This window comes from Carcharhinus amblyrhynchos, chromosome 26, assembly GCF_965287045.1.
Source record: "Carcharhinus amblyrhynchos chromosome 26, sCarAmb.v2.hapA, whole genome shotgun sequence".
Lineage (NCBI taxonomy): Eukaryota > Metazoa > Chordata > Chondrichthyes > Carcharhiniformes > Carcharhinidae > Carcharhinus > Carcharhinus amblyrhynchos.
This window is the reverse complement of record NC_137349.1, coordinates 23018210-23031996: the sequence shown is the minus strand read 5'-3', so window position 1 is coordinate 23031996 and position 13787 is coordinate 23018210. Positions and strand designations below refer to the sequence as shown.

At 41.2% G+C, this 13787-nt stretch overlaps 1 protein-coding gene and 1 long non-coding RNA gene across 5 annotated transcripts in view; one reads left to right on the top strand and one right to left on the bottom strand.

Moving 5' to 3' along the window:
* LOC145358851 (uncharacterized) overlaps positions 1-5030 on the bottom strand; it is a 57488-nt gene extending 52458 nt beyond the window's left edge. For both annotated transcript variants that reach the window (XR_013889518.1, XR_013889519.1), the window contains exon 1: positions 4702-5030. This is a non-coding gene — a long non-coding RNA (uncharacterized LOC145358851). The remainder of the gene's footprint in view (positions 1-4701) is intronic.
* nfic (nuclear factor I/C) overlaps positions 4243-13787 on the top strand; it is a 436701-nt gene continuing 427156 nt past the window's right edge. Inside the window, exon 1 of one of the 3 annotated variants that reach the window (XM_080213184.1) lies at positions 4243-4716. In XM_080213184.1, the coding sequence (XP_080069310.1) occupies positions 4708-4716 (9 nt within the window). In that variant the 5' untranslated portion in view covers positions 4243-4707. Of the gene's footprint in view, positions 4717-7002; positions 7637-13787 lie in introns of those variants that run through there. The other 2 variants (XM_080213182.1, XM_080213185.1) reach the window with 2 other exon arrangements.

The window sequence follows — 13787 nt, the reverse complement described above, 5'->3', positions numbered from 1 at the left end:
AACGTAACCGTGCAGCTCCAGCGTTTTGCTAATCTCATTTCTATTTTTGTTTCTCGATCTCCCTCCTTCGGTTAAATTGAAACCCTATAAACCAGCACAGTGGCTGCTCTGGGTGGTATCAAGCAAGTCGTGTTTCTCTAGTGTTGAATGTTAGTCACCTGTGACTTCCCATAGGTTTAGCATTAAACCCACCCTGATAGGTGTTCTCGCTGGTAAAAAAAAATTAAGGAGGAAAGGGCACGAGGGTTTAAGGTGATTTGCCAAAGAAGCAAATGCGATGTAAGAAAAAACTTATTTTTCCACACAGCCAATGGTTGGCATCTGGAATGCACAGCCTGGAAATGTGGTGGAGGCAGGTTTAGTTGAGGCATTCGAGTGGGCATTAGACAATTACTTGAGTAGAAGCAATTGCAAGGATATGGGGGAAAGGGAATGGCACTAAGCCGTGAAGCAAAAAAACAGAAAATGCTGGAAAATCTCAATAGGTCGGACAGAATCTGTGGAGAGAGAACAGAGCGAAAATATTTGACAGGTTAGCTCTGTTCTCTCTCCACGGATGCTGTCGGACCTGCTGAGATTTTCTTGCATTTTCTGTTTTGGTTTCATAGAGTCATAGAATTCCTACAGTGCGGAGGGAGACTGTCCCGCCCGTCAAGGCTGCACCGATTCTCCGACAGAGCATCTTACCCAGGCCCTAACCCTGTAACTCCATGTATTTACGCCCCCTCCCCCCACACACACCACCTACTACACATCTTTGGACGCTAATGAGCAATTTAGTGTGGCCCATTAATCTAACTTACAATTCTTTCCAGAATCAACAGTAATTTGCATCCACAGTAATCTTTGCACTGAGTTATGCTAACGTAAGGCGACTTGTGACACTAATAACAACTTTAACTGATGCTGGTTTGGACAGCTGGTACGGACACCATGGGCTGAATGGCTTCGTTCTGCTCTGCAACGGTTCGGTGACTCTGTACAGTCATCGAAGGAGAACGAAGAAAAGCAGCATCTAAATTGTTCTCAACTAGTTTTGATTGACCGTGGGTGTGAAATCTGGCAAATGTAGTGAACTACTGGCAGATTCGCATTCCAACAATGTAGTTGAGCAATTCGCACCTCGAGTCAGCAACAACTGGAGCTCTGAATGAGACATCGGTCACCTGCATCTCCTTGCACGGCCAGAAGTGGCACACTAAAAATTTCAAGTCCCAAGTATTGTTTGGGCGTCTATGTGTTGAAGTAGAAAGAAACGAAGTATAAATATTCCCATTAAAAAAAGAAGCAAAATACTGCGGACGCTGGAAGTCAGAAATAAAAATGCCGGGAAAACTCGCAGGTCTGGTAGCATCTGTGGAGAGAGAAATAGAGTTAACGTTTCGAATCTGGATGACTTCTTTTGAAGACCTGCTAAGTGTTTCCAGCGGTTTTATTTCTGATTTTGTTTTTATTGTAGTGGAAATATTTATATTTCCAGGTCAAGTCTTCACACAGACTCGAAATGTTAACTCTACTTCTCCCTCCACAGATGCTGCCAGAACTGCTGAGCTTTTCCAGCATTTTCTTTTCTGTTTTTCTATTATAAATTTTCCCACAACGGTTTTGTTCAATTTCATATCTTGGAACGAATTACAACACCTGTGATGTGTCGATGTTTATTCGTCGCGATCAGTGATCTATGAGGGTAGATTAGCGATATGATGAGAGAGAAAAGTAAGATAGCAGCAATAAAGAGTTTAACATTCGACTCAAATCTACAATATCAGCATTGCATGGTGGCACGTCACAGGTTGATCGCGTACAAGATGCAAGAAGGTGTAGCCCAAAGCGGAGAAAATGTCTGCTTGTTACAGGCCGGTTGTGTGTGTTCTTGATGAAGTCAACAGGTGCATTTGCAGTTGACAACTTACTCACAGTTGTCTTTTAAATGAAGGTCTTCAAAACTTTTGAAAGTTTTTAAAGGAGTAATTTAACATCTGGGAAAACGCAATCCTATAAACAGAGGGCCCGAAATAATTTAATATATTCCTCTGCATCAACAAAAATATATTTTCAGTTGCCTTGTTTGGCAAGTCTTCATTCACTTTGGCTTAAATCGGTAGTTGTTGCTCAGTTATCGTGTTCATTTATAATTTAGTAAGCAAGTGGGGATCCAGTGGTGAGATTTTAAAACCACATCCTTGTTTTGGGGTATCGGACACGAAAAGTTAATATATTTTTTCACTAAACAGCAAGCTGAAAGGCAGAACGGCTTCGGATCCCGTAATTTCGTTATGTCAGCTCAACTCTCCTCACTGGAACAGTGCATTGTTTGATATTTGTTTTTATTTGCAACTTGCAAACACTGAATTACAAATAAGCATCAATGTAGAGAATGAATGAAATCAATTGGGTACCATTTCTAAGAGAAGTTAAAATACCAGAGATGTAAAATGGATATTCCCCTAAGTACAAGTTGTTGGGAACACTTAGGTCAGGTCGCAGCAGTGGTGGGAACAGACAGGTTCATGAATCGTTTATTCGAAACTTTGTTAGTTATACTCTGAATGTAATGCAAAGAACTGTTTCGCGTCAAGAATTTAAAACAATTGCAGGACAGATTTGCACTTTGCTTTTTTAAAAAAAATCTATAGCCAAATCCAAATTCGACGCTTCGTTCGAGTTCCTCTACACTAGAAGAGTAACAGCAAAGAGTTACAAGTCTAACTTTGCATGCGAATGTTAATTACAATCATTGTCAGTGTCTGATAATACTCTAGTGTCCGATGGGCTACAGTACATGTTACCTCTGCTGGTAACAGGTGCAGCTAACATTTTTCAATCAGTTTAACTTTGCCTGGAACAAGCTGCCATCTGTTCCACAATAACGTAGGCCGCTTTTGATGCATAAACTGGTTTTCAGATTCATTCTAAAATGGGTGCATGTCCTCAAAAGTATCTTAAGGATGGTAATGTTCAATCAATGGATGACATTTAGCAGAGGAAATCATTTCTATTTCCATTTTTCTAGACTTCAGTTGATATGCTGTCAAGATCTCCGGCTCGTCGCTTCTTAACTGTCGCATTTGCCAGTCCTCTCATTTTAAGTGTGAAACTTGATGTTTTATCAATAGTTAATGAATGGTATTGCACTAAGGTGCTGATGAGGCACAATTGCTACAAAGTTTCCCAGGAATTGTACAGTAGTGACCGATAAAAAGAGATTTCTTTGGGTAGATACATAGAAACCATTTCATCCGGTAGGGAATCCAGAACAAATTGGCATTATCGTAAAACTTAACGTATATCAATTTAGGGATGAAATGAGGACGTACTTTTCCACACAGTTTATTGTAAATCTGGAAATTTTTCGGCTCTCAAAAGGCGATAATGTCAAGACTGAAATATTGTCATTGCATATGAGACAGAGGTAAATGTGAGTTGAGGTATATTCCAGCCACTATTTAATTGAATACACTGTAGGGATTCTATGATTATGAAACAAAAATAGCGGTTGAATGGCCTACTCCTATTCCTGTGGAAAGATACGGAACTAAATACATTTGGAAACAATGAAGTCCCTTGTGACAAAACGACTTCAAAATGAATATCCTCTTCTGCAATTCGAGATCGATTCGCGTTTTAAAAGAACTTCAAAAGCAGCACCCCTCCCCCCCAAAAAAAAGCTGCATAACGAAATCGTTCTGCAATAAATGACGGAGAAGTTTGTTCCCAATTTACTTAATTTTCGGTGAGGTGGCGAATTCATATCTACAAACTTCAGGTGTGTTTCCTGTGTAGTATTAGAGCAGTTCTTGTGGCGAGGCGACTACAATATTTGTCCTATTTTAAAATACATAATGCCCTGATGTTACTAAATCCATTCATTTTTTAAAAAAGATCATTTTTTTTTAGGAAACGTTTGTTACCTCCTAAAAAAAGTTATTTTAGTAGGAACACGTCGAAATTTACACGTATAAAACAACGCATTTGTTCGTGAGTCGTTAGGGAGTCAGAACTATTTATTTGAGGGGTCTTCTTGTTTGTTTTGCGATGGTTAAAAAAAATCCTATTGCCCACAGCTTCAGTCACACCGCGCCGTCCAACACCACGTGTTCCTCGCTTTAAGATTATTTGCAGCATTTAATGTGGAAAGCCAGAATTTAACTAAAGATTGCGATGTGCACGGACGTGGCTGGATAATGATGGGAAAAGGGAACGGGGGGGTGGGGGGACACGACGACGCTCATGATCTCTTTAGCAGCCGAGGATGTGTTCGGGAGGGAGACAGAGAGAGAAAATTGCTCAGACCGTATGGTAATGAAGAGATTTCCTTATGCAAATAAGCCATTGCGGAAATAAACAGGACGCCTTCGCTCGCTCTCTCTCTCTCCCCCTTTTTACTTCTGTAATATTTTTATACGACGCCATCAAGTCATCACTAAAGCGGCCAAGGCAGCCCTCCCCCATCTCTCTCCTGGGCAATCAGGATCCGCCGGTCGCCTTCACTTTTCCATCGGATGTGTTAGAAGAAGCGCCAGAGAGAGAGAAAATAACACACACACACACAACACACATCCGCACACAACAGAACACAAGAGCCAGGACCGAGGGCAAATGTGTATTTTTTCCCCTTCTGGACGGAGTAGGAAAATTGCAAAAGGAATACAAATGAGGCGTTAGACAAGCTTCTAAGTCGAGTGCAAGTTGATTACGTACTTTCACATGGCAATGGTAGGTATATTGCACTGCTCTCGATCGGCTTGTGTGTTGGTTCCGGTGTCTGCCTGTCTGTCTGTGCCGCTCTCTTGTTGCTTGTGTGATCGGGTTTGTGCCAAGATTTTGTGGTGTTTAAAGGGGAGGGGGGAAGAGAGAGAGGGAGAGAGACAGAAAGCAAAAGCGCTGAGCTTGGCAGATTTCCCATCTGTGAGCCGTTTTGCTTGCCAGCTGAAATGAATTTGTGCGTGATCCTGTATACGTGTGCATTGCCGACGCACATTCCGAGTCCAAGTTCAAGCGTGGAGCAGAAGTGTGTGATGGTAGCGGTAATGGCCGAGCCGCTCTGGGGGAGCCGCCGGCTTGAACTTGACTCGTGAACCGCGACGCTGCCTCTAAAGCTGGGACACATTTCTAATCCACCTCCCCTTTAAAGGGACATCACGCCCTTTTCCTCGGCCTGATTAACGCGTACGCCGTCTCCTTTGGCCAAAGAGCACGCTCTTCTCCCGAGTGACATTAAATAGCTGTTTGTTTGTTTTTATGTGTATAAAATAAAACACAATTGGAAAAGTTCTGGGCACTTTCAGGAAGCGCTGACAAGACCAGTCGATTGCGGCCCGTAGATTGTTGACTTTCACTGTTTTGAGATAGATTACCGAGCCCACATCCACAATAAAGCAGCCCTGTTCTCAGTTGTATGTTTAATGTGCTTTATTTATCTGGGCCCGGCAAATGAATTGATCCTTTAAATACGCTGCGACCATTCAAAAATGTTGACTACAAATATCGAATAAGTAGCTAGCCGTTTAGGAATGCTCAGTTCGCTTTCTTTAACATTATTAGACTTCCAGAGACAGGGAGAGGTTCTGTGGCATAATATTGTACGGTGCAGTGTGGGAGTAAAAGTGCAAGATGGTTTGATCTTTAAAGTTTACTTTAATGGGACCCTGTGTAAGAGTGTTTTTAAAATAGCTTTCACTGTTGTTAAATTTATCCATCCGCGGGACTTGGCATATATTCTTGAGATGGTGAATATTGTGGTTAAAGGCGCAACAACAACAACAACAAAATGCCCCCCTGACCTAAAGCGAACTGCAGATTGCACCCAGCATCACGATGGCATCCAGGTTTATGGAAAACGCGTTTTATATTTGAAGAGACCGGATTCCATTTGACTATTACGGGCAGATATAAAATGCTGCGTGTCCTTTGCCTTGACGTGCTTGTTGGCCCACTGTACATACAGTCGAGAATAGCATGCTCTCTCGTCTACCGAGGCAGGAATGCATCCGATTAACTCGGACACAGCGTGAGTCGGGGCTGTTGGTGCACAGAATGGTTTGTGCCGTTAACCTTGGTGAAAAGAAAAGCACTGTCCGGCAAAGTAAAATCAGCAATTTAATAGCGTGTTTTTTTAAAAAAAAGAAGGCAACCCTTCCCCACTGGCACCTAGCATGCATTAGCACACAAATCATGGCAACACTTAAAAATCACAGTACAGTTATACATGCCAAAAGGCTTAGTGTTTATTCTGTTACTGGGGAGCAATAGTTTTACCGGCCTGCGTTTTATGGCGTATTTCTTTACGTTGCATCAAAAAATCTATGCATTACCATTACTTTTTACCACTGACTTTGACTCCTGCGGGGTTTGCGCTCTCCAACCTGGACCTTTCAATTGATTTATTAATCTGTTTAAGTATTTGGAACTTTATCATAAAGTTGAAGGGAAACGGAAGAATGCTGTTAGATTTAGAAACGTAGCAAATAGGTTCAGGAGTAGGCCGTTCGGCCCTTCGAGCCTGCACCACCATTAAATATGATCCTGGCTGATCATGCACTTTCAGTAAAACCACTCCCGCTTTCTCGCTATATCCCTTGATCCCTTTAGCCGCAAGGGCCTCCTTCAGCTCCCTCTTGGAATACATCTAGTATACAATATATCTAGATATAAATATACCTATCTACTGGCCCCTACAGCTTTCTGTGGTAGAGAAACATAGAAAATAGAAACATAGAAAATTCCACTCAAAAATTATTCTTTTTGGGGTGGGGGTGAGAGGAGAAGCTTGCAACATTCCTGTTCCATATCTTTCAGCAGAATTGGAAGGATAGTGACAAGGTTGCTGCAAAATGTAGCAGAGAGATTATTATTAGTGACGCCCTTGTGTGTGAATCTTTGCTCCACTTATTTTGTCCAAGGGATGGTTAAAAAAAACGCACACACATACACTTTTGCGGATGAAAAATGGGCAGCAGCCAGCAATATTGCAGCACTCCAGTCTAGGTACCGTTGTATGTGTATGTGTGTGTGTCAGAGCGCAGAGGCTGCGCCTGCCTTTACAGCGCGGCTCTTAAAGCGGCGCTAACTTTTTTTTGTTTTGCCCAGTGTGTGTGTGTGTGTGTGTGGGGCGAACAATCGTGAGCAGCGAAGAGTTAAAGGAGGGGGAGGTAGTTGGGGAAAGAGAGAGAGAGAAAAAAAGTAGTTGGGTTTATTTACATTGCTGGAGATCTCGCAGTGGCCTCGGTCCATTGGCTGACAGCGGCAGAGTGGTGCTGAAATTTGGGTCTAAGGGCAGAAATTCCCTGAAGTCAGATGTTTTGGGGGCTTGGTCGGGACGGTCGCGTCATTCCAGGATCGCTCTCCTTTATTCCTCTCTCTCTCTTTCCCTCTCTCTCTCCCTCCCTCCTCACCGGTTGACAGATGAAGTCCGCTTTCCAGAGCTGCGTTCCTTCGGATATTCCTTGATAAAAGTCCCCCTCTGTAGAAATATATCATTATTAATTTTGGCTGGGGGTGGGATTTAGACGCCGAGGCGAGATGTCAGGATGATCCAGTAACTTTTTTTTTGCATATGTGTGTGTGTGTGTGTGTGGATGATCCGCGACTTTGATTCCAGGTCGTCATGATGTATTCTCCGCTCTGCCTGACTCAGGTAAGGCAAATGTCTGAGGCGATTTAATCGTCAATTCGGTCCTTGGGTGAGGTGAGGGAGGGGGTGGGGTGGGCGGCTTTCCCACTTTGCCACATTCTCCGCCTGGTATTCTCTTTCCCGGGGACGCGGTTACTGTTAAAAATGGCGGGATAATTTCTGCAGCATGCTTTCCCCTGCCCCCGCCTCGGAGCTTGTTTTATTTTATTATTGTGGCCAGTCCACTAATTATCCCCCTCAACCTCTTCTCCCTCCTCAGTCTCTTCCCCAGACAGCGCCTTGCGAAGGCAACCCACATTTAAGTTACATTATGTGAGGGGAGAGGGAGAGAAAAAAAAACCTCAATGTTTTCGTAATACCCAACTCAGGTTTGACGCGAGCCAAGTTTTGCTCACTTCAATGACACAACACTCCCAATTCTCTCCTCAGAAGTTTCACAAAATTGTTTCTTGCTGGTCAGAATATCTTCTGCAGCCCCGAGGCTGTGTCCCCCCCCCCCCACCCCCCATCCTTATTCTTGCACTGTTATTGTTGCAAGGTACCTATTTATTCCTCCAAGTATTTTCCAACCCCCGTCCCCATCCTTATTGTTTTCTTTAATTCTTGCACTCTTGTTGTTGCAAGGTAAATATTCATTTATTCCTCCAAATATTTTCTTCCAACACCCCCCCCCCCCCCCCTCCCCAGAATGTAATGCAAACATTTGGAAGTGTAAGAAAGCCTGGGAGATTGTAGGGCCGGTTGCTCGATTTGGCCCAAGAAGTTGAGCAGGTGTCGAGGTTCTCGAGTGAGGAGCGCATTTTTGGTGCATGTTTGGGAAACCCTGCAGGTTTTCAAATTTTTGGACGGCTCTGGGCAAACTCTGTTTTCACTAACATCAATTTGTTTCTCAGTGCAGGTTGTTTAATCATACCTTTGTTTTACCGGTAAAGTCATAATATTGATTTTTAAAGTAGCCCCCACCCCCACCTCCGCTCCCCAGTATATTATCCTAAATGTAATTCAATGAGGGAACTCTCCCTCCATGTGTTTATTCATAAAGTGGTGCTACTTACGTAGTTGTATGTTTATTTATAAATCAGTAGAATGGAAAGGTTGCATTCTGAAGTTGTTTTATTCAACAGAGGCAAGACATTGTGGTGATTTGATCCATAATTGGGTACTGTAACTTCATTAGCTCAATCTAGTGTAAATCATGAAGAGTTGTTGTTTAATAATTCCAATGAGGTAGTTGGTAAATTTCACCTAGAAAAAGACTTCGCATTTCAGCTTCTTTTCTTATTATTTAGCCATGCAAAGTTATACTTCAGAGTAATATCTTACAAGGAAATAGAAGGTTTGATTGCTAAAATAAAGAGCTCCAGTGATGGCTGGGACAGAAGGTGCAAATAAGGTGATATCTGAAGATGCCATAAATTTGTAATTTGTTTGCCCATATTTTATTTTCTAAGAATCAAGAATGTGAAATCTATTTTGAAGAGGGAGAGCAGCTTGCAGTAATCTGAAAGCAGTTCAAGTGTAGCTAATCAGTCCAGACAGTCTGTATCGGATAACAAAGCTGCATTATTGTCCTATTAATTATTTAAATAGTTTCATGGTCTAGAAACATTATAAACATTCTTTAATAATAACAGACAAAGGGAACTTCCCATATAGAACAAGAAGACATTTCATATGTGTTTTAAGAAAAACGAAAGTGAAAGGGCTTGGTATAATGTATACATTGTAATCGGGAACCTGAATGCTCATTTAGCAGTATACTTCATGTAAGTATTGAATCTTACCATCTTCTTTCCATTGGGGCATTTACTTTGTCGCTTCTTCATTCTTTCGTTAAGTATGTCGTCCATTATGAGTAACATCTTATTCCTCTCAATTTTTTCTTTATTTTTAATTTCTTCCTCGGCTTCAATGTTCTTATTCTGATGCCTTTCTCATTTTCCTTCCTCTTCTCTGCCATACTCCATATCCTTTTTCTGCTCCTGCCAGTTTTTAACCTTTAATGTAAAGTATGTTGGAAGCCCAAGTGAATATATATTGCTGCTAGTAGCTACATTTAATCAGTTAACTTTGACGAAACCCAAAACCAGTGGACCACTAAGCCTTGAGAAATTGACTGAATTGAAATAGGAAACAATGTGCATATGTATATCATATCAAAACATATTGATCTGAGAAACTATCTTTACAGTCAGATCTACAGTATTGGTTACAGTCATAGTATGAAGGCATTTAAAAACTGTGAATTTTGAGGCCTGTGGCTTGTGGGTGTCTGTATGCTCTCATTTAGAATGGCTGGGTGTTAAATACAAAATTAGTATTCACAAATGTCCTGCGTTTTTAAACATTTCTTTGCCGTTGCTTTGCTTTTTTTTGCTTGGGGAAACAGTTTCAATAACATGAATTTCATGTGGATTGACATTTTATTCTAGTAGTGTCGTGTCAGGTCTTGTGCACATTTGTTTAAATTCAAATGGGTGTTATCTTGGATATTATCCCAACAGTCCTTAAACATAAAGAACAGAAATAATGGGAATGATGTCTGGCTGCAGTTTCTGACATTTTGCTATAACAGTAATGCCAGTAACATGGAAGGTGAATGGCCAGGTGACATCTTGCAGTACAATAGTTTGAGAACATGTTATGCATACATTGGTTGGTTCAGAGAGCAAGCAATTAGTTTGTTTGTTTTGTAATTAAGAATTGATCATTGAATGATGTAGCAGCCTCACCAACTGTGCTTTCAACTTGGTTAGCTAAGTTTGGCTACACTGATTCATTAGTTTTATCGACTGATTGTAGGCACTTGATGTAGAATATATTTGGGTTGCCATGGGTACCAATTTATACAAACCATTGATGGGGAATAGGATGAGGTGCATTGCACATACATGTGTTGTGGGGGGTGTGTGTGTGTGTGTGTATTGGGGAGGGAGATTGTTGACGGAGACGCATTAGATTTAAGTTTTCTGTGTTCTGAGAAACTTATGGAGTGGATTCCTGGAGTGTGAAAAATTTCAATCTACTGTTGTAACAACTAAAAGACAATCAAGCAGGCCAGCAACTGTCAAGTCACGACAGTCAGTCAAACAGCAAGGCAAATATAGTCATCTCTGAAGCAACTTTCTTTATTCACTTGAGGCAGGTCGATTTCTCAAAATCAGTTTGTCCATTTGCCAAGGTTTGGAATAAAATAAACTGATCCAGAGTTCCCACTTTCCATCAGTCACCTGGGGCATCAGAAATTTAAACTCACTGATTTAATTGACAGTTGGACGAACAATTTGTTGGCTCCAAGTTCAAGCATTGACCAAGCCCTTAGTGAGATGACACTCACTTTTCACCATTCTTTGTCTGCAGTTTCAAAGCTGTTATTAGTGGATTTCAGCCCACAGTATAAATCTGCTGATATTTTTGATAAGGTTCAAAACCACTTAAAGTGCCCAAGTGATGGGTGCTAAGAATGCAAAACAACAACAATGTCGCAATTTCATTTATGTGGTGCCCTTAAAACTTTACAGAAATAGTTTTCGCAGAGGAAGAGTTTGATATGGTGCAGTCATCACATCTTAGGTTGGACTTCAGATATTATCAGGCCAGAGGAGAAAGAGTGAGTGGTACAGTGACACAGTAGTTAGCACTGCTGCCTCACGGCATCAGGGACCCATCAGGTTCAATTCTGGCCTTGGCTGACTGTGTGGAGTTTGCACTTTCTCCCCTTGTCTGTGTGGGTTTCCTCTGGGTACTCCATTTTCCTCCCACAGTCTTAAAGATGTGTTGATTAGGTGCGTTGATGATGCTAAATTCTCCCTCCATGTACCTGAACAGGTGCCAGAGTGTGGCGACTAGGGGGTTTTCACAGTAACTTCCTTGCAGTGTTAATGTAAGCCTACATGTGACCCTAATAAATAAACTTTAAACTTTTTCTTTGCAACTAGAAGTACAATATGTTAAACTACTAGTGCTTGATGCTGCCAAAGAGATCAAAATGAAAAAGTTCCATTCCCTGCAAAAAAGCTCACATTTAAAAAAACAAAAATATGATAGTTCGTTAATTAGCTTTAATGACATTTGTAACTCGTAACATGTTACATAAACAAGCGTAACAAATTAAAATTACTTTGTAAAATACTGAAAAGTTTTTTTTTAAGGAGGGTATTAAACGACATGATGAACAGTATCACCACAGAAATGTTTTGTCTCCCTGGGGCAGATGGTTCCATTTAAGGAATGACGGAGGTCAATATTAAACTCACAGCATCCCATTTTGCACCTGAAAAGTGGGCAGCTAGAAGTTCAAAACTGAGACGAGGGTTAAATGTAACGTGGGGAGTGAACAAAATTGAAGATCTGTGATCGACGGGAAGGCAGGAGAGATGTAAGGACAAAGGGATTATGATGCAAGACAAAAAGGTCTTACAGGGAAAGGACAGGGGGTAGGCCTGGATAAGATCCTTTTTGGAGAGTCAGTGCAGATTCAGTGGGTCAGTGGCCTCCTTCTGCACTGTAGGGATTCTGTGGGAATGGCAGTGAGTCAAATAAAGAAACAAAAATGTGTCTACTGGAGGTGTAAATGGGTAAAGCAGGATCATTGCCAAGAACTGCCACACAAAAATCCTTTGTAAATTGGGGGCAATGATTATGATTTGAAATGGTTGAACCCAGTATTGAGTGTGGAAGGCCATATGGTGCCTGATGGAAAGATGAAGTGCTATTCTTTAAGTTTACATTGGGCTTCGCAATGTCGCAGGCCATGTTCAGAGTGGGAATTTAGCAGAGATTTCAAATGAGAGGCAACTGGAAGATCAGGCTGAATGGAAGTGTCACCACAAAGTGGTCATCTAATCTGTGTTTGATCTCCCTAATATCTTCAATATGGTGGCTGGCCTCAGTTGCAGTATTTTGTTGAATTCTGGGCACCATACTTTGGGAATTATGTCAAGGCCTAAGAAAAAGTGCAGAAAAGATTTGCTGAAATGGTACTATAAGGTGAGAGTCATCCTATTAGACCGAGCTGTTGTAGTGGGGGATGCTGGTTAAGAGAAGATTTGATGGAGCCTTCAAAATCATGAGTGGTTTTAATAGTTTAAATATCGACAATCTGCTGTGAGTGGCAGGTGGTTCGGAGGACACAGCTTTAAGATAATTGGCAAAAGGACCAGTGCTAACCTGAGGACACATTTTGCACAGTAAATTGTTATGATCAGGAATGCAGTGCCTGAAAGAATGATAGAAGCAGTTTTAATAGTCATTTCCAAAGGGATTTAGATAAATAATTGCAGGGGACAAAATAAAATTACAGGGTTATTGGAAAAGAAGAGAAAGGGACTCACTTGATAGCACTACCAAACTGCAGGTTTCTTTTACACCTGCAAAATGGCCAATTGCTTTGAAATTAGGGCCTGTTTTTTTCAGAATTGTTGTTGCCCCCAAGTTACACACCTACACATAAAATCACAGAATGGAATCATGGAATGATGCCACACAGAAGGTGGACTTTCAATCCATTGTTGATTAGCTTAAATGACATTTGCAATTAACAACATGTTGGTCATTAATAGTTTTGAACAAGTATCATGAATTCAGATTACTTTGCTTGCAGCCTATTGAAAAGCTTTTTTAAAGTGGGTTGTATTAAACATAAGGTAAGATTCCCTCCTATCACTGATTATCACTTTTGTTCACTTCACCCTGTTACATCAGTGCCAAGTTACTCCTCTCAGTTTCAGGCTCCTAGCTGCACTTTCCAGGTGCAAAATGGGATGCTGTGAGTTTAGTACTGGCCTCCATCGTGTCTTAAATGAAACCAGCTGTCCCAGGGAGAGAAAAAATTTTCCTGGTGGTCCTGTTTATCTAATGGTTAATGCAACCCACTTAAAAAAAACCTTTTCAGTAGATGACAAGCAAAGTAAATTTAAATCTAGTTACATGTTTAAGACAATATACAACATGTTATTAATTCCAAATGCTATTAAAACTAACCAGCAATGGATTGAAAGGCCACCTTCTATGCTATATCATTCTGTGATTCCATTTTGTAACCTAATGTGTGAGTACATAACTTGGGGGCAACAACTTCAAACTGATTGAGGCTAAATTCAAAACAATTGCCCATTTTGCAGTGTAAAAGAAGCACAATAAATAGACTGAAAAC